Source organism: Schistocerca americana, chromosome X, assembly GCF_021461395.2.
Source record: "Schistocerca americana isolate TAMUIC-IGC-003095 chromosome X, iqSchAmer2.1, whole genome shotgun sequence".
Classification (NCBI taxonomy): Eukaryota; Metazoa; Arthropoda; class Insecta; order Orthoptera; family Acrididae; genus Schistocerca; species Schistocerca americana.
In genome coordinates, this window is record NC_060130.1 from 754,018,416 (window position 1) to 754,040,308 (window position 21,893).

At 40.2% G+C, this 21,893-nt stretch overlaps 1 protein-coding gene across 1 annotated transcript in view; it reads right to left on the reverse strand.

Annotated features, from left to right (window-relative positions):
- The window catches only part of LOC124556513 (oxysterol-binding protein-related protein 8), a 218,285-nt gene that overhangs the window by 114,028 nt on the left and 82,364 nt on the right, over nt 1-21,893 (reverse strand). The window contains exons 7-9 of the mRNA XM_047130467.1: nt 14,659-14,803; nt 13,435-13,653; nt 11,448-11,614 (exon numbers count right to left, since the gene is read on the reverse strand). Of these exons, the coding sequence (XP_046986423.1) occupies nt 11,448-11,614; nt 13,435-13,653; nt 14,659-14,803 (531 nt within the window). The remainder of the gene's footprint in view (nt 1-11,447; nt 11,615-13,434; nt 13,654-14,658; nt 14,804-21,893) is intronic.

Consider the following 21,893-nt stretch of genomic DNA (forward strand, 5'->3'; position numbering starts at 1 on the left):
TTCTCCAACTTGGACAATGAGAAACTGGCATTCCTTTATTTCTTTAAAATCATAGATATGCAGCACACTACTGGCAACATTTCATGTCATTAAATTTCATACAAACACACACATATTGCTGACAATAAGGTAATCACACAGAACCTTATCCACATAAACTGCTTCACAAAAAGCATGAAGCACACAGAAGATGTGGTCAGATACCAATGTAACTTTGTAAATGTACTCATCACTAGCAAGTATGTATATGACTAGTGTTGCAATATCTGCAACAGGTAGACTGACTACCCGAGTGCATTAGTGCCGTTTGTATTTAGTGCTGTTATAGGCCTGGTAGGATATAAAAGGAGAGTAAACAACTTCCAATGTTTAATGATAACTTCAAAGGCCACAGTGATGCAGCATACTTGTGTGGGACAGCATTATTAGCACACAGCAGTTTTTTTTTAAGGTGCCTCATTGTGTGTCTCCATTTGGCTGAATGGTTGAATCATGCAATATCCAAATTTATGGGGCATTCAGATGTGGCAGTGGTCCAGTGTTAGACTGTGTGGAAAAATGAGATCAGGCATACTTGTCAAGGTTCTTGTTGGCGACATCTGACCACCACAAGACAGCATTGCCATTTTGGACATCAAGCAGATTTGCAAACAAGCAATGGACCCCTGTACCATTCTGTGTCATCCTGCACCATTGGTCAGAGACTAGCACCAGCCAGACTATGGAATTACTGACACGCATAGGATACCATTAACATCAAAACACCAACTGATGTATTTCGAGTGGTGTCATGACCGGGAAGGATTGACTGCTGATTAATAGCATAGCATTATGTTCACCAATGTAGTGCAGTTCTGCACCACCCCAGGTGATCATAATTGAGTTTCGTGATGACTTGGGGACTGGTCCCATTCTTCCAATGTTTAGGAGGGCTAATGATCTTACCCTTAGTGTCTGGAGTGTGAAGCCATTGGCTATGACTTCAGGTCATGATGTGACAGTAAGTAATGGTTACTGCTGATTAGCTGCTCTTCCTAAACAGCATCTCATATAAGCAAACCAGTTCAGTCTTCACCTGCAGTTGCTTGTACTTTACATACTTGGGCTATGTACAGCACTGTTTAAAAAGAATAGCTCAATGTAGCAATAGGGTCGAGCCACACGTCTGTTTTCATGCCCTGCAGCTAATTCGCAGAAAATAATAACCTGTAGCTGTGTTCCTGCCATCAAATAGTCTATGCATTGGCCAGAATTGCAAGTTAATAAAATACAAAGAAATATAAAATAAAAGTTAAATGAATAATTTAATAAAAAAGATTCTATTGTAACATCTGTAATTGATAAAGACATAGAATTACGTTTAATAATGTTCAGTCATGAAAGGACACCGCAAGTGGGAAGTGGTCCTACGACATTCAGTTAAAATATAGACAGAAAATACCCTTATCAAATGCAGTGAAGTTACATTGAGAGCATTTAGAGAATGGTAGTAAATCCCCAAATGAAATAGTCATCAAAGATTAGCGAAAACTGAGTCCATTTCATGATCACAATACATGAAAGATACATCAGTTCAAAATAGTTCAGAGTTCAATATGATGATTCACAAATTGACACACATGATATAAAGAATAGTCACTCATATTCCGTCTATTCTCAGTTCCATAAATCAAGCAGCAAAAGTTAAGAGTTCTACTCTGGAGCACATTTAGACCTCTGGGAATATAAAGTTCCTTCAAAAGTTAGAGTACTGTAGCAGCCGTTCACCACCCAAAAACAATCACCTACACGACTGAATCGCGCATGTTACTTTAGACAGGTCTGCCTTCTCCCAGCACTCACCACAAAATGTCCTGAATTGCTCCCTTGACTCCCCTAGCGTTCCGCTAGTGCCTGCTTCTCCATTGGCTGAAGCCCATCCCCACCAAAAATGCATCATCCTTAAGCTCTACAGACATGATGTGATTTACGCTGACCATGTCCCAGACTTAACTAATATATTACAAAAATACAGCAATAATTAAATGTTATAAACATTCTGTCACACTCAGATAAGTCACAATAAATATAAATGAAAGTTTGTCCATAAATAAATAAGCTAGTATTCTTGCACAAGTGCGCTCATGATAAATGGAGGATTGTCATTAATTATTATTTAAACAATTATTTATTCCTTCTTTTGGTTCTCTTCTCAATTGTAATATCCGCTTACACGTGTGACTAACCAGTTTTAAATTAGCACAGTTTTTAATAGCACATGCAATCAACATTTAAATAAAATTACTGCCAAAATAATAAAAAAAATCATTAATAAAAACACAATTATGGCAAAAGGTGAAGTACTGATGCCGTGTTCATTTGCTGCACAAATGTCGAGAGTACAATGTTCTGACAGACATTTGCATAATAAAAGAGAGATAAAAAGACATCGTAAGTCAATAAATAAAACAGATACAGATACTTAGCTTTCGGTGCAATGCTATCATAGGAGATATCATATGTTGAAATCGCATAATGTGTTTAAAAGTTGTTAATGCAGGCGTTCACTGTGTGCATGTTTATTCACTGTGAAATATTAACTTCTATAATTTTAAAGATATTGAAATATTGTTGTGCCATTGGACGTGCCTAATTTTTCTGAGATCGCAGATGTATTCAGATTTGCATTAGTATTTGATAAGAGTTATTGTCAAATCACAAAGATCTGTAACTTACACAGCTGTAAGATTGTCTGACAATCCGTCATAGCACTGCCTGTTGTCCTATGCGACTGTCTGTCTACCAAATTCCCTGTACTTGGATTTACTCACATCCAGTCCTTTGATGCTAGTCTATGTACCTGGACTTGAGCGCATCGTCACCCAGCCGGAAGCCGGAACTGCCTGGCGCACCCTGAGACCTGGGTCTGCTACCATTCAGCCGTGCATCTCGCCTCGTTCCAACACTGGGTAGCTGATTAGCTTGCCTAAATATGTGTTACCTTACAATAGTTGATAATGATTAAGGAAACTGATGGCACAATGGTGTCTATCATCTATCTGCACGATAGATGCTGTGGCCAGAAAGATCCCCAGATCTGTTCCCGACAGAAATGTGTGGGACCAGCTTGGATGTAAACTCTGTCCCAGTGCCAGTATCCAGAATCTTGAGGACCAAACAGTTGCGGGCCAGCTTGCCTCACGAGAGGCTACAACAGCTTTATGATACCCTTCCCAACCGAATCGGTGCATGCATCCAGGGCAGAGGGAGTGCAACGACATATTAATAATTGGGCTCACATTCCCAATGTTCTTTGTAAACTTGACGTGATTCTGTAATCACTAAAATAACATGACAGACCCTCTCAACCCATGATGTTTCATTTCATTTCCTCCTATCCTTCTGGGTCTTCACATTTTCTGTTTGCCTGTGTACATGAAGGAATCTTAACTGAAGAGTCATTTTAGTATTTCCATCTACATCTACATCTACATGGATAGTCTGCAAATCACACTTAAGTGCCACGCAGAGGGTTCATCGAACCACCTTCGCAATAATTCTCTATTATTCTAATCTTGAACAGCAGGCGGAAAAAATAAACACCTATATCTTCCCTTGAAAGCTCTGATTTCCCTTATTTTATTATTATGATCATTTCTTTCCTATGTAGTCAGCATCAACAAAATATTTTTACATTTGGAGGAGAAAGTTGGTGATTCCAATTTCATAAGACAATTCCGTCACAGTGAAAAATGCCTTTATTTTTATGATACACACTCCGAATCCTGTATCATGTCAGTGAAACATACTTCCTTGATAATACAAAACGTGCTGCTGTTCTTCGAACTTTCTTGACATACTGTGTTAATCCTGTCTGGTAAAGATCTCACACCATGCAGCAATACTCCACAAGAGGACGGACAAGCATAGTGTAGGCAGTCTCTTTACTAGATCTGTTGCAACTTATAAGAGTTCTGCCAGTAAAACTTAGTCTTTGGTTTGCTTTCCCCACAATATTCTCTGTGTGTTCTTTCTAATTAAAGTTGTTCGTAATTGTAATTCCTAGATATTTAATTGAATTTATGGCCTTTAGATTTGACTGATTTATCATGTAACTGAGGTTTAACGGATTCCTTTTAGCACTCATATGGATGACCTCATACTTTGCAGTATTTAGGGTCAATAGTCACTTTTCGCAACATACAGATATCTTTTCTAAATCATTTTGTAATCTACTGTGTAACCAAAATTTAATGAATACCTCTTAGTACTCATGTGAATGATGTCACACATTTCATTATTTATAGTCAGTTGCCACTTTTTGCACCATACACACATCAAGTCTAAATAATTTTGCAATCAGTTTTGATCTTCTGATGACTTTACTAGATGATAAACAACAGCATCATCAGCAAACAACCTAAGACGGCTGCTCAGATTGTCTCCTAAAACATTTATATAGATAAACAACAGCAGAGGGCCTATAGCACTACCTTGGGGAACCCCAGAAATCATTTCTGTCTTACTCTATGACTTTCCATCAATTACTACAAAAATGTGACCTCTCTGACAGGAAATTATGAATCCAGTCACACAATTGAGATGATATTCCATAAGCACGCAATTTTACTACAAGTTGTTTGTGAGGTACAATGTCAAAAGACTTCTGAAAATCTAGAACTACAGAAACAATTTGAAATCACTTGTCAATAGCACCCACCACTTCGTGTGAGTAAAGAGCTAGTCACGTTTCACAGGAACGATGTTTTCCAAATGTGTGCTGACTGTGTGTCAATAGACTGTTCTCTTAGAGGTAATTTATAATGTTTGAACACAATATATGTTCCAAAATCCTACTGCATATTGACATTAATTATATGAGCCTGTAATTTAGTGGATTACTCCTACTGCCTTTCTTGAATATTGGTGTGACCTGTGCAACTTACCAGTCTTTGGGTACAGATCTTTCATCCAGTGAGCAGTTGTATATGATCATTAGGCAGTGTGTCAGCAGACTCTGAAAGGAACCTAATTGGTATACAGTCTCGACCGAAAGATTTGCTTAGTAATTTAACTTGCTTTACTACTTCAAGGATATCTACTTCTACATTACTGTTGTTGGCAGCTGTTCTTCATTCAAATTCTGGAATATTTACTTCATCTTCTTCGGTGAAGGAATTTCGGAAGGCTGTGTTTAGTAGCTCTGGTTTAGCAACATTGTCATCGATATTATTTCCATTGCTATCATGCAGAGAAGGTACTGATTGTGTCTTCTGCTATCATACTTTACACAAGACCAGAATCTCTTTGCATTTTCTACCAGGTTTTGAGAAAAAGTTTCGTTGTGGGAACTATTATAAGAATCTCACACTGAAGTCTGTGCTTAATTTCGAGCTTCTGTAAAAGATCTCCAATCTTGGAGATTTTGCTTTCATTTAAATTTGGCATGCTTTTTTTCATTGTTTCTGCAACAGTGTTCTGACACATTTTGCATACCCAGGGGGATCACCTCCATCGTTTGTTTATTTATTTGGTATAAATCCCCCAATTGCTGTCTATGCTATTTCTTATAACAGCTTAGGAAAATAGTATACTCTATGTCAGTGTGGCTGAGCTACAGTCCAATTCACATGTTAATATTTCTGAAGATCAGTTCATAAACTAGTTACGAGTACAATGTTGTACACACCAGAACTTAATGTGGAGAAGTGTGACACTGGTTCAGTGTTGCTAACTTTAATATCAAGTATCATATGAATTGCAAATTCTCCTCTCCATCCTCTGACTAGTTTTCTCATATCGGGTAAGTCAACTGAGCCTTTAAGGTGTCTCTCGATCAGCCTCACAAGTAGTAGTTAGAACAGGACACATAGTTAATGAATTTCATATATTATCACTTGCCGTCCTGTTAACCTTTGCAAACCGTACAGTGGATAACATGATAATTCTGATCACCTTGTATCTTCGAGATTTACGAAACAATTGTTGCTTTATGGTGACACTGTGTGGACAAAACTAAGATAGGATAATACAGAAATACACAAAATACATGACAGTTCTAACTCTGCCACCACAAACCAATGCTGATCTCTAGAGGACACTTCAGTAATGGAAGTCAGTACTGCAAGCTATGCTGGATGGCCTCACCCACACTATGAGGAGCTGTTGTGCATCCTGTATTGCAATACGAGGGCACCACACACCATACTAACATTCCATATGTGGTCAGTGAAGGGTCACTACATGTGGCAAGTGTCTCCCATGCCCTGTTGCTGGTCTTCCAGTGTATCTTGTACACTTTGTCACATGTAAACATGTTAGCGAAGCATCTTACACACACACACACACACACACACACACACACACACACACACAGTAACAGCATCTCAGTGGACCTGTATGACCATTAGATTTGTGGACATTAATGTATTTCATGCAGTCTAATAATTCGACCAAGAGAATGTCACAAAAAAATTTTCTGTATGTGGAGTTCTGATGTGCTATCACAGTGAGAAAGTGTCATAATACTCTACAAGATAAACAAGAAACGAAGAAGGAATGTTAAAATTTAAAAATTTATTGTTGTCATCAGAGACAGAGACAGGCATATATCATGTAAGGATGGTGGAGGAAAAAAATGTATGTACAGATGGCTGGAGTATAACTGCTTGAAACCTACTTCTTCCACATTCAAGCCTGGTATGTCAATCACCGCACTACCTTTATCAGTGAGGATTATATATAAAAAATTTGCAACCAGTCACTTTTTTATGATTTACTCAACCATGAACATGTTTTCAAGCACTGCAGGCTCATCTTCATATGGAGGTGTTACAGATACATTATCCTGTGGACCAAGTGTAGCTAGATGCAGTGCTAGCGTTGCTGGCGGAAATTATGGAAATTCAGTAATCGGTGACGAAACATTTATGAACACAAATTTTTTTTTATGTTTTAGGTACTTACAGCGCACTGCCTTGTGGTATTCACATCAGATTGTTCATGTAACCTGCATTATTACGCTATGTAGCTACACTTGGTACACAAGATAATGTTTCTGTAACACCTCCATCTGAAGATGAGCCTGCAGTGGCTCAAAAACATGGTCAGGGTTGAATAAATCATAAAAAAGCGACTTGTTGCCTATTTATTACCAAATAAACACCAATTTAAATCACAGCCGCAGTTTGTCATCCACAATGGATATAATTAAATATAAAGTTATATATTTTCATGCAGTTGCAATGCAAACTGTTTACTGCATTTAGGCACAGTCTGTTGAAAGTACACTTGACAGCATAAAAAGGGACAGTGGCTAGTATTTTAATTGCCTGTCATATTACCCTAGAACCACTCACATTAAACAGCGTTCAGTACTGCTTAGGAAAATAAAGGCAAGTGTAGCTGGGGAGTTACATCTTGTTGACACTCAGTATAAAGCACACACCCTATGAAAACCCACAAGAAAATCACAGGATTTTAGAGATGAAGGAGGCACTTAAGACATGGACAGAGTCAAGTGCAAAACAACAGTAAGAAATAACTGAATACTGCAGCACTCAGTATACTAACTTCATAGTTTGGTGCCATATTGGACTGACTGAAAAGCAACTGCAAGATGAAAGAATTCAGAATGAACCTACTTTCAGCAGTGATTTTTTGTTTTACTGTGTTAATATGTTTCATCTACAGAAAATACAAAATTAACAGAATGAACAGTCCATACTTCTTAATATCATGTTTTGGCCACTGAAAAAGCACAGATACCATGAAGCCTATAAATTGGTACTGGACCATCGTTTGCTGGGGAAAATACTGAGAGGTCAGAAAACATTACATTCTGCCATTCAAAATAGATATTTTCATCAGAAAATGCCAATTGGTAGAGTTGATTATCATCATGGAGCTTCTCCTTGATTACCGCAAGTTTATTTTCAGTCCAGCCTACCAAATCTGTCAGGAGACCGTGTCAACTGACTTGGTTTCAGCTGTACTGCATTTAAGAAAGGATTTTGCTATGATGTGTTTAATAGTTCATTATCCTGGATTTGTGGTTTTATATGCCAATGTCCATTTCCCATGTGCCAACTAGATTCTCCAGTTTCATAACATAATTTTGTCCATTGTTGCCCAGTGTAGTCAGAAAAATCATACTATGTCCCAGCCTTCAACACTAAAATTCCATTCTTCCACAATAGCAGTGACATGGTCCAGAACAGCCTGTTGATAACGCTTAGCTCATGGATAAACTGGCTGGACTCAAAGCACGGTGGCACAGGTATTTGGCCTTGAATCATGCACTGTCATTCACTGTTGCAGAACATATGATACAATGATATATGAGCTTGCGACATTAGACTGTCACTCAATGCAGCAGAATACTGTCACAAGATGTGGGTATAACATTTAATGAGGCAATTTAATCCAGAGTTATACTGTCCTTTGGGTAAGGCAATCCTACAATAAAGTTAATCAGTTTACTCTCTCTAAATGTATTCATATATGGTTTAGGTCACTAGGCCCTGGTTTTTGAAATAATCGAGGTCAACAGTCATCAGGTTTGAGCATTTCACCACTTTCAACTGGAAAGTCAGCACTGCAATTAGAGTGATTACTTACTAATCGGGACATCATGGGTTGAAATATCCAGGTACACATTTATTTTATTTATCACATATATAATTTAAAGTATTTAATAAAAATGAAGATTAACTTTACTTTATACAATAATATAATAACAGATCAGAATAACAGAATATACAGTAGTAGATAATTTAAAAACATAGCATTTTATGCAATTAATCAGACACATTATTACCATTAACTAATTAAATCCAAGTGCATTTCCATGAATATAATCCAATTTTCATTTCCAGCGACTATTAGGCAAAAGAAATATGCATGTACCAAAGTGTATTATTTTCAGTATGCATGGTGCTGACAATGTGTGTTTTGAATGCTTTTATGACATTTATGAGCCAGTGCACTGGCAACATGAAGTTCAGGAATAGATTGCCTGAACGACAATATGAAATAATATGCATCACGATTATCTATTTCCTTAGAAACTAAGGCCTAGTGATCTGAACTCTTTTACAAGAGCCAGTTTTGATTGATCCCCTATCAGTATGTTGAAGAGTATCAAAATCATGGGCTGTTGGATATAGGCTCCCAGTGACTGAATTCAACAATATAATCCTAAGAAAAATGTGATCATGTTGCTTGCAGGTTGACCCTTCAGCAACAATGATGACTAGCAAAAATTTCCCTGTTAAGGGTCTCTGTAGTGTACCCATAACTAATAACAGCACAATTTATCAGCACAGATTTTGTCTGTTTGCAATAGGTCTAGAATACAGAAAGGGCCATTTTTATGAAATATTTCTTCTTCCGTGAGTTGACAATGTAAACCATAAAAATAACATGGTGAATTTCATTCCTGTCGGTGCTCTATGAGACTCACTCTGGCTACAATTTTCCACAGTCTCTCTCTCTCTCTCTCTCTCTCTCTCTCTCTCTCTCTGTGTGTGTGTGTGTGTGTGTGTGTGTGTGTGTGTGTGTGTGTGTGTGCGTGCGTGCTTGCTTGCTTGCTGTAAGTCTATATACTAAAGCTTTGCACTTAAATCCATCATATCACTTCCCTCCAAAAGAATCTCCCTATCCCCTCCACTGTGCAGTCTCTCTATTCCCTCCCCTGCAAAACACACACACACACACACACACACACACACACACACACACACACACACACAAGGTGATTATAATTGAAAATTCCAGTTTCAAAGTTCTGTAAAAAATGAACCATTGCTCAGAAAGATGTCACATTTGAAGGGGATATTATTGTAGAACTGAATGGAGAAATGTTCTGGAAACAAAATTTAATGAAAATTTTTCCACTAGATGGCACTGTCAGTTTCTTAATGTAAATGGGTTCAGCTACAAATGACAGATGAATCGAAATATGATGGCTGTGGTGGGATTTTCACATTACACCAACTGTATTTTGCAATGTGCATGACTGCACAAATTTGGTATTCAACAATTGTGGTACTGTTAGTTAGTTAAGCCCATCCACCACGGCAAGGTCGTACCACATCGGATGGGAAAAATCTGTTGACTGTGTTGTGCACTGTGCCTTTAATTCAGCTAAGTTTTGTAACTGAAGCACTGAATATAGCATATTTCAATAACCCAACACCCCTAAGTAACATGATTAAGATCAGGTGATCTGGATGGCCAGGCTGTAGGTAAACAATGGCTGACAATTCTAGCCTTTCTAAAATGCCTCTGCAGCAGCTGTTTCACTGGCTGTGCAATGTGTGGAGGTCTGTAATCTTTCATAATCCTCCCCACACAGTCATGCTGCTAAAGAATTGGAAAAACATTGGTGCTCATTTACCAGAGATGGTACAGGTAACAGGACCTGCATGACCCATCTTCTGGGGGGAGGGGGGAAATAGCTATATGATAAAGGATGTGGTCAACCCACACTGTTACCTTTGCAGAATGAAGTCGCACCAGTTGATGTATGAGCACACCTTCCATTGCCCATATTCAGAAATGCTGTGTATTGCCACTTCCTTGGAGATGAAAATGGGCTTTGTCTATCCACAGAATGTTCAAGGGCCATTATTGTCTGCTTCTTCGTGAGCAAGAAATTCTAGAGTAAAATTTTGTCTTACAGGCAAGTCAGCATGAAACAATTCCAGAACATTAATAATTTTGTATGGATAACAATGCAGGATGTTTCATAGAATTTTTTGCACTGTGCTCATGGGCACATCTAAAGTTCAGGCGATAGCCTGTACACTGCATGTTTGCATACCATAGTAATGCTGTGGCCACAACACCTGGTGAGATTGGAGCAGTTGTTTTCCTCTCTCTGCCACACTGTCTCTTTGAATTTCATAATCATTTTCTCCAGACCCATGGCGGACATCGACCCAAGGCCCTTTTTCATTCTCTTGAGCATCTGAAACTTCTGCAGAGCTACTGGCACACAGTCACCTTTCTTGTAAAAGAGCTTCACCAGCAGCACATGATCCTGCACTAAGACAATCCTGCTGTGCATTTCAGATGCAAATTGAGGAACAGCTATGTACTCTGGGTCTTATTTTGTATACCCTGACAGCACCATCCAGTGGTATAATTTTCGTTAAAAAAATGTTTCCATAATGTTTCCCACTTCTGTGATAACATTCTATTCAAATTTGACACCATTCTCAACAGGAGTCCACTTTTTTACAGTGTTTTGAAACTGGAAGTTTAGTTATGATCACCCTACGAAGTTCTTTCCTGTCTACTGGGTTGTCACATATTGTACTTTAACATGTTATAACAGATAGGCACACTTTGAAAACAATAATTTTAACTTTCAGTTTTGATAACTTCTGCTTCATAGTCAAAAGTAAACACACACTTCACATCTAAATCACAAAGAAGATAAAAACAGAATTTTTTGTGCTCACACTTCCAAACTCTTCTGGACGTTCCTCATGGTGAACATATATGGTCTCAGGTGGGTCATCCAGCAGATCACCCACTTCATCTCGCTTGCCAGTTGATCCTTCTGAATCCGAGTCTGACAGTGAGAGCTGTTCAGGTACATTGTCTGGCTGGCTGAGGTCATCCAAATCTGTAAACACAGGTCCAGGGCTGGGCTCTACTGGGGCAGGGCTTATGCATATAGAGGGTGGGCACTCACGTTCCAGGAATGTTACTGCATGAAACAGCTGCTGAAACAGTGGGCCAGGACTGGGACACGGACTAGGGCTGGGGCCGGAAGATGATGCTGAAGGATATGGACTGGGCGTGCGTGAACTCACACTACGCAGAAGGTTACTGACTGATAGCAAGGCATCTGGCAGGGATAGGGCAAATAATAATGAATTCAGAAACTGTTGTATTTGAGCAACATCTTATCATAAGAAATATCATCATTCGCTCAATTCCACCAGTTAGTTTTGAAGGCACAATCTCTCATAGCTTTACTGAATTTTTGTTTCTTAAGTCAGTGAAGCAAGAGTTAAAAGTTGAAAGAAATTCAGAAAATAATTCACTTCCTTATATAGGAAAATACAGCAACAACTTTCAACACTGAAAGGAAAGCAGATGCAGATTGTTGTCAACTACATCTAGTTACAGTATTACTCTGAAATCTAACGATAATTAATGCAGTGTGGAGACAGAAATCCTATGAATGAAATTTTCAATCTGCAGTGCCATGTGATCTGATATGAAACTTCCTAGCACATTAAAACTGTGTGCCAGACTGAGACTAACTCTGAAGTTTTAATCTTCCAGGAAGTTTCAGAAATACTCTGAACTTATATGAAACACAGTGCTATAAAGTGTCATTAATGAAACTGGTGGAAAACTTTATTTAAGAATTCAAAGTCTTTGTCTATGTAATCTACAGCTACAATGATGATACTTTTTATGTACTCAGAAATAAGTTAGAATTTTCTTTGTTATGCTTCTAGCACATGCTGTTATTGATTCAATGCATTTGTAACTCAAATGTATCTCCTACAGAACAGTCATCACAGTTTCATCACCACAAAGGTTCTTAATAATACAGTTTTTTATCACCAGCACAGCCATCCACATCACTGGCAAACTACCAACAGAATGAGACAGAAGGGTGGCTGGACAGTAGGAAATGGGGGGAGGGGAGAAAGCAATTTGGAGCTGAAGCTCAGTGATACTGTGCAAAAGAAGAAGTAATGATGGGCTGAGAGCCAGGAGGGAGGAAGGCTGTAGGTACGAGAGAGTGCAGCAAGGGGGCAGGCAAGTCACGGACCATGAGGTTGGCCAATCTGTGATGCAATATTATGGAGCAGCTGCAGTTGGACAGTTGAAAATGAAATTAGCAGTCCAGGGAAGGGGTAGGAGTGTTAAATGTGCAATCTGCAGTAGTTTATATAGGTGAGGGATGTGGGGTAAAGGCAACCACATAATGACAAAAGTGAGGCAGGTGTAGGTGTAGGTGTGTGTGTGACACAGAGAGAGAGAGAGAGAGAGAGAGAGAGAGAGAGAGAGAGAGATGGGGAGGGGGGGGGGGGAGAGAGAGAGAGAGAGAGAGAGAGAGAGAGAGAGAGATATGGGGAGGGGGGAGAGGAAGAGAGAGAGATATGGGGAGAGGGAGGGGGAGAGGGGGAGAGGGAGGGGGAGGGGGAGAGAGAGAGAGAGAGAGAGAGAGAGAGAGAGAGAGAGAGAGAGAGAGAGAGAGATGGGGAGGTGGGAGAGAGAGAGAGAGAGAGAGAGAAAGAGAGATGAGGGGGGGGGGGGAGAGAGAGAGAGAGAGAGAGAGAGAGAGAGAGAGAGAGAGAGAGAGAGAGAGAGGAGAGAAAGGGGGGAGGTTCCAGAAGATATACACTACTGAGTGTTGGTTCATTGTTATGGGAGAAAAGCAAGCATACAGCCTTATGAGACAATTCAAACTTTAATACTTACCATGATCATTGAAATGGCGCTCATAATCAGCTTCACTCCACTGTGTTTCGTGGCTGGTAGTAGCATCAGCTGAGCCTCTGTTACAGGCACTACTACTCCTAACCAATAATGATGAACAACGGAGAGAGAGCTCCAGAGCATCAAGCCAGCACTTGCCAGCTGCTTGTGAAGGTGCTCTGAATATCAGGTAAGATGTTGGCAATGGCTGAACAACAGCACCTAAGGAAGAAAAGAAACAAACACCAATTTTAGGTGTCGCAAAATTTAAAATTTGTATTTTGACCAGTGAAGTATTCACCAACATTTCATACTCAAGAAACCCATCACAATTGGGGGGAAAAAATCGGTTTCTTTTACTGTGTACACCATTAGTACTTGAAGTGAAAATAAGTTTCATGAATCTCTAAGTCTAACCTAAAAACTAAATTTTCTGTGCAACATTAAAGTCTTAAGAATTATTCTATCGAGTTACAGGAAAATCAAACTAAACAATGTTTGCATGCACAATCTTCTTAGAAAGAAGAAGGCATATGCAGATTACTAAAATGCTGCGACTTCTTCCACGAAGTGGCTCACTCATTGCCTACAACAGACTGAGCCAGAAAAAATTGTACTTTTCATACATGGTGGTCATTCCTTGCTTAGTAAAATCTTGGTATGTGACTTAAGGTACTGTTTCCCATATTATTTCATTGCATAATGAACTTAGGGAAAACAAAGACTATGACACATGTCACACAAACATGAAAATCTGTCAAAATAGGTAATTTGGATATGCAACAGCATGTAAGTTGATGAATCACACAAACTGAAAATTACAGTCTGCACTAACAACCACCTGATTCAAAATAGTTAATGCTACATACCAGATAAAACATTTATCACTTGCAAATACCATCACTGTTTATACGTGTTTTATCTCAAGGGTTGTATGAACTATCAGGTAAAGTTGTTACCTCACAAAATATAAATGCAGTTTCTGCACTGCTAAATTATTTTCACTGTCACAGAGCTGTCTCACAAGCTGAAAGCACATTTAACAGTTCATGAAGTGGAAGTGGAGCTCCAAGAGTAAAAGAAAGAAAAAGAAATCTTCCATCCTTTAACAAAATATTTGTCCCATTGAAGTACAACATTATTTAATTCAGTTCTTAATCCTAAATGCCTATCAGTATCTATTTTGAATGACATAGCCAAAATATGATTTAAAGGTTCAGTCCTCACCAATCGTTTCATTGTGTGGTCCTCTAGGTGCCCATATGGACTGCTCCAGTGGGTGGAAAAGTTTGAAGCAGAATCCATCCTTTTTTGAAGGCCTTTCAATTACCTGGCATGTATTGAGAAGGATTGTTCCTACCCAATGACTACTCTGTAACAGAAGATACAAATGCACTCAAATATGGATCAATTTATAATAATCTGCACACACTTTTGAACTACCTACGTTTGATAAAAAACCCTGCAGGATTGATGTTGGTGGTGTACCTTGGAAAACAACATAAAATCATTGTGTGTGTCCAGGAAAGAGTTCACGACTGTTCACAGTATGTAGCTGGTTATTGAAGGTCTATCACTACTAGTTAAGATGAAATAGTAGATGTTCGTTTAAGGTACGATGCAGCACAATGTACTGTCTGGACGAATTTTGCAAAGAAAAGTTTCACAACACACAGCATCCTAATGGGAAGAAATTCATCATTATGTATAGAAACTCACAAGAGACTCTGTTGTTGAAGCCACAAACACCTGACCACGGTTCTCAGTACAAAACGGCTGGCACAGCAGAATTTGACGAAATGGTGTTGATTGTATGAGAAAAAAATTCTGTACAGGTCACTCACTCCACTGAATATTTATCCTGAATTTTTCATTAAAATACTGTCTTGTAACACTCAATTCATTGTGGCCTATATGCCAAGTAAGATCATCACTTTAGCTGATGCGGTTTGTTACCGTGGAACGTAACCTCCTGGCACTCTACTTACTAGGTACCTGTGTACCCTACTGGGATCATGGGAGAAGAGCTACGTGTTGACAGCTGGTCACAACCAGCTACGGGCTACAAGCTCGCTCTCTGGCACTTGCTCCCACATAGCTAACTCTTTGCTGACTAGTTCTGCAATGACTAACTTACATTTTTAATGTATCATCTATCATCCCAGCCATTACTAGCTGGCGCCTTGCAAACCAACCTGAGTACACCAAACTGTGCTCTGAATAAGGAATAAACTTTCTTTTCGTTCATAAAAATCTACACCATATAATTAAATGCCTCCTAAAAGATATCCACATTTTAACTATCCTGATCACGCTCACTATGCACCTTCATGAACTGCACCTTTCAGTTTTCGAGGGCAATCATATTTTTGTGGCAACACCTGCCATGAGTATTGCATCCAAAGCTAGCTGGGTCAGCGACAGAAGCTGAATCATTACACAGCAACTTCAATGCTGACTGCCACATGCCGCTGGGCCACAGTAATCACTTCTTGACAAATGCTACCAGGATGCAACCTCCTCACAGTCGCCCTCTGCCAGCTGCCCAGTCGCTGCCACACAGCTGTCATCGGTCACAGCCAACAAAATAGCCATCATCGGGGCCCCTGCTGAGACAGACACTGTAAGTGTTCCTAAGCACTGCATGAAGCCCCTGACCTGTTACAACAGGAAGAGTTCTCTGCATAACCGAAATTTGATAGGAATTCTCTTTCTGGTTGAGCCACTCATCAGAAACAAGAGCCTCGACAACCTCAAAGTACATGTGAAAAGAAAAATTTGCTGAGATGAGAGGAGCAATGGAGAAATATTTGTCACCACATGCTTAGGTAATTTTGGGAAACAAGAAGTAACAGTTCCACATGGAACACCACTGAAGAAAGAAGGACAGTAGATTAGAGTTTAACATACTGTCGGAATCAAGATCATTAGAGACAGAGCACAAGCTCTGATTGGTTCAAGGAAGGGGAACGAAATCAGCTGTGACCTTTAACAGGCATTTGCCTGGAGCAATTTAGGGAAATCATGGAAAACATAATAAACAGAGTTTACAGAAAGTCTGAAGGCCCATCGTTGTATCAGAACACATAGAAAGCAACCTCTATAGAATATGAAAACACTGCCAAATAGAGAAATATATGTAGCCACGTCACCAATTACCAGTCAACTGAGAGAGAAGTAGTTGCATTTATCGGAACAGGATGGATATCTGTTATTTCCAATGTTGGAGGAAGTCACAGTTTTTCGAGGAAAAGCCTGTGACTGACTTGACACAACACAAAATTCCTAAAGGAGACATGGTTCAGAAGACATAATTACCATTTACAGTCAGTAGTCGAAAAAATTATAAAGTATTAATTACACATATGCATAATTCAGCCTTCCTCTATCCAGTGGGGCTCATCCACTGCCATAGTATCCAAGCAGAGTGTCAATTGGGGAAAGACTTATTGGCTATTTTGTCGATATGCGAGTGGTAAACTGACTTAAGAGTCCTTGTACTTATCCATTAACTTACATTGGCAAAATGCTTGACCACTTCAGGAACTGCAAGTATTTTACCACCTTAAATATGAAGTCAAGTTACAATCAGAAACTCTGAGCACCATAGGATAGACCCAAAACAGCACGTTTTGTACCTCCTAGGCTGCACAAATTTCCAGAATGTCTTTTGGTCTAAGAAACATCCCTGCTACTTTTTAACTATTTGCAGATTTGCTATTATATGGATCGAGGCACACTGTGTGTCTTTTTTATCTTGATGACATTATTGTTTTCTTTTGGTCATTTGAGGAACATGTTGTGTGGCTGAGGTGCATACTGTCTCATTTATGAAGTGCAGATCTCGGCTTGAAACTATAGAAATGTCCCTTTCTCAGAGTCACTGGTGCAGTATCTTGGTCATGTTCTGTAGATGTTAGGCCCGAGGCACCGCTGTGGATGATGAGGGCCACTACCTTCACCTTGCACTTTCATTCTCAACAACAGGACAATCTGGTTAATGTCAGGCTAGTAACACAACAAACTGTAAAAACAAACTGTAAAAACAAACTTTTTAAGCCAGTCTAATACATTTTATATTCTTTTGTGCCTTGCTTTAAACCCTCCCCCTGCCATCCCCCCTCCCCAATATATGTGGATCTTGTAGAGGTGGTTAGACACTGGACTAGCATTCGGGAGGACGACGGTTCAACCCAGCGTCCGGCCATCCTGATTTAGGTTTTCCGTGATTTCCCTAAATCGCTCCAGGCAAATGCCGGGATGGTTCCTTTGAAAAGGGCACGGTCAACTTCCTTCCCCATCCTTCCCTAATCTGATGAGACCGATGACCTCGCTGTCTGGTCTCCTTCCCCGAACAACCCAAACTCTTGCAGAGGAGGGAGGAGTACAAGTCTGATATTAGTTTGAATTTTTGCATTTTGTTATGTTCAAGTATAATTTATTGTGGCCAATTTGCCTAGAAAGATCAGCACATTAGCAGAGCCTGTTTATTCCAATGGAATGTGAACCACTTACACTCTACTCACTGTGCATCTGCTAATACAAATCATGGAAGATAAATCACTTACTGACTGCTGGCCACCACTAGAGAGTATTGGCCCAAGCCACAAGCTCGCTCTCTGGCACTGGCTCAAAGCTGGCTGGGACATATTTTCTTCCTATTTCCTATTTCCTTTTCCTCTGCAGTGACTAACTTACATTTGTAAAATATCATCTCTCAGCCCTGCCATGACTGGTTTGCACATTACAAACAATCCTGGGTGCATCCAAATGAATACCGAATAAACTACATTTTTTGTTTTAAGAAGATACATCTTATCGATTTAACACCCCATTCTATCTTGACTGGGTTCAATTTGCACGTGCACAATTTATCAATAACCTCTGACCAAGTTTCCCATAAAATGCAAACCTTGAAGAACATGGTATGAAGACTACGGGTAAAGTAGCAAACGTATCCATATCATAAATGACATTTGCACGTAATGAGGCCAAATGATTTTGAAGTCATAGTTCAGGTCCCTCATTGGCATGTACTTCACAGTAGTACAGTACTTAGCTCCCAACAATTCACTTTGTTCAAGGATGAGGATTATGATGGCATAACAACATTTATCTCTTATGAATAATCCTTTATCAACGCATAGGGTGGAATTGTACAAAATCAACTAGTAGGACATTTCACTTATAACTTCCAGGCTGATAGGTTGTGGGGGGATGCTTACAACTTTCCGCTGATATTTCACCTCTGAATCTTCAGACATCTTACCTCTGAAGATGTCTCCCACAGTCGGAGATGAAATGTTAGGGGAAAGTTTTATGCGTCAATCATGACCTATCAGCTCGAAAGTTTTAAGTGAAGTCAGTTACGGCCGTGGAAGCCTACTTTGTAAGACTAACAGAATATTATTTGCTGCCACTTAGTGTAACTGGCGTACTTTACCTGATACTCATTCAAGATGTGCTGGCACAATTGGTGAAGAATATACCTTTTTTTGTTCATTGGAGTATGTAGTTTAAACATTATGCTGCACCATCCCATGTCAACATTAATGTCTGTAAGTATCTGTAAAACTAATATAATCAACACTTGGTTGGATAGGGAGGTCCTGTCCCATGACCAACATGACCACTGGATCTCACACATATGGATCTTTTTTTCTATGGGGTATATGAAGGGTTATTTATGTATGAAGTACAGGTAAAAACTGGAGAGAAGCTGGTTGGTAGGGTCTCTCTGTAGAGCAGACATTCAGCTAATGCAACAAAATTGTGTATGTCATTGCAAAGCATAGATTGAAATTGGTGGTTGTCACTGAATGGCTGATATGAGCTCAAGTTGTTACAATAAACTGAAAGATGTTAATATCAAACAAAGGACTACACATTTGTTCCTTTATATCAAAGTACTCACTTCAGGAGCCTCAATCCTCTCTACAATTTTGACTTTGAATGTTTGGGCACTTGATATATATGACAGAAACTATTGCATTTGAAAAGCATGAATGACAAGTTTTCAACAAAACATACAGCACAACTAACAAAATTGAATTTGGATAAAACATTTTCCACTATCATGTGTACAACAGCTCTACAAAGACCCTGAGATACATCCAGTTTACACTGTATATAACTACTGTTAACTCAGAATCACGTATCAGTAATAGCCAAGATCAACAAAGGACAATTTTGCATTTCTAAAACAGTTACACCTCTTTGTGACATAATTAATTGCTCCTACAGACTTTTCAACAAATCTCTGGAAAGAATAAATACATTTATTTCCAACAAAGTCAGAGGTATTCCATATTAGTGTAAGTTCTGCACATCATCACTCTGTTGTTGTAAACTGCTCCAACCCAAGTGGACAATGTTCTGAAAGTAAATCAGTTCTCAAACACATGGATACACAAGTCTGAATGGAAATTGTACACAATTTTTGACAAAAGGAAAAAAGAGTGCTGATCAGTAATCCTGTCACATTAAAGGCAACTGGGATGTGGATACACTGGGACAGTCTGGATGGGTCATTCACCCATTACTAGCCCTGAATTATGGTTTATGAATACTGCATAGGGGTAGTCAATGATGATGTAAGTAGTTAGTGTGGATCTTGTGGTCAATAACAGATGTCTAGTTTCTCAGTATGTTTCAAGTATATCTGATGCACAAGGGTCAGAGCACAGATTCAACTCATCTGGCTGGGATGATTAAATGTGGCCACAAACCATGCAGCAATGGTGGACATCACACACAATGGGTTCCATTTAAGGAAAGCAGTGTGGCATCAGTTATGTAAAAACTGTGACTTCTCAAGCAACATTGTTCTCAAGAAAGAGGGGCAGTGTGATCTCACTGGCAATATCCATAGCATGACCATGGTAACCAACGAAAACTCCAGAACTCTTATTAGTTACTTCATCAGTACTTTTTTTTGAGGCGCACAACTTCAATGGTCATTAGTGCCCTTACTACGTTAAGAATGCACCGCGAGGCACAAGTTTAAAACAACAACTAAAAGGGAAAACACGATAAAAGACAGACTGATAGGCAGAGGATTAAAAAACAGCATCATCAAATGTCCATAGAGAGGTGTGTCAAATTGATAAAACGAAGGACACGAGCAGCTGCTCGTGGGTCATCTGCTAAAATGGCATCTAAAGTACATGGCAGGTTAAGATCGAGACGCAGTGTGTTGAAATCCGGACAGGACATTAAAATGTGGCGGACCGTCAGCAATTGCCCACATGGGGAGAACAGCGCTGGCGCAGCCGTCAGCAGATGGCGATGGCTGAACCGGCAGTGTCCAATGCGTAACCGGGCCAAAACGACCTCCTCCCGCCGAGAAGAGCGGGGACGTCCAAGCCGCGGGAAGAGGTTTCAAGGCCCGAAGCTTGTTGTCTGGAAGTGCAGCCCAATCGGCACGCCACAGCGATAAAATGCGCCGACAAATGACCCTGCTACAGTCTGAGGAAGGGACACAACAAGAAGCTGTCTGAGGCTGGAGAACCGCAGCCTTGGCCGCGGCATCTGCAGCTTCATTCCCAGGGATACCGACATGGCCAGGGACCCACATAAAGCTAACCGGAGAACCGACGTCCACCAGCTGCTGAAGAGAGCGTTGGATCCGGTGCACGAAAGCGTGAACCGGATACGGATCACTGAGGCTCTGGATGGTGCTCAGGGAATCGGAGCAGATGACATAAGCAGAATGTCGGTGGCGGCAGATGTAAAGAACAGCCTGGTAGAGGGCAAAGAGCTCAGCTGTGAAGACCGAACAATGGCCATGGAGCCGGTATTTGAAACGTTGTGCCCCGACAATAAAAGAACACCCGACCCCGTCATTGGTCTTTGAGCCATCTGTATAAATGAAGGTCCGATTGATGAACTTTGAACGAAGTTCAACAAAACGGGAGTGGTAGACCGAACCGGGGGTAACCTCTTTTGGGAGCGAGCTGAGATCAAGGTGAACGCGGACCTGAGCCTGGAGCCAAGGTGGCGTGTGGCTCTCGCCCACTCGAAAGGTTGCAGGGAGTGAAAAATTAAGGTGTTGAAGGAGGCGATGAAAGCGAACTCCAGGGGGTAGCAGGGCAGAGACATACAACCCGTACTGACGGTCGAGAGAGTCGTCAAAAAAGGAGCGATAAGACGGGTGGTCGGGCATTGACAGTAGCCGACAGGCATACCGACAAAGCAGTATATCGCGCCGGTAGGTGAGTGGCAATTCGCCAGCGTCAGCATGAAGACTCTCTACGGGACTAGTATAAAACGCTCCGATCGCAAGTCGTAAACCCCGATGTTGTAGGGAGTTGAGGCGGCGTAAGATGGATGGCCGTGCAGAGGAGTATACGAAGCTCCCATAATCCAGCTTGGAGCGGACGATCGACCGATATAGACGAAGTAGGACGGTTCGATCCGCTCCCCACGACATACCACTGAGAACACGGAGGACATTTAAAGAA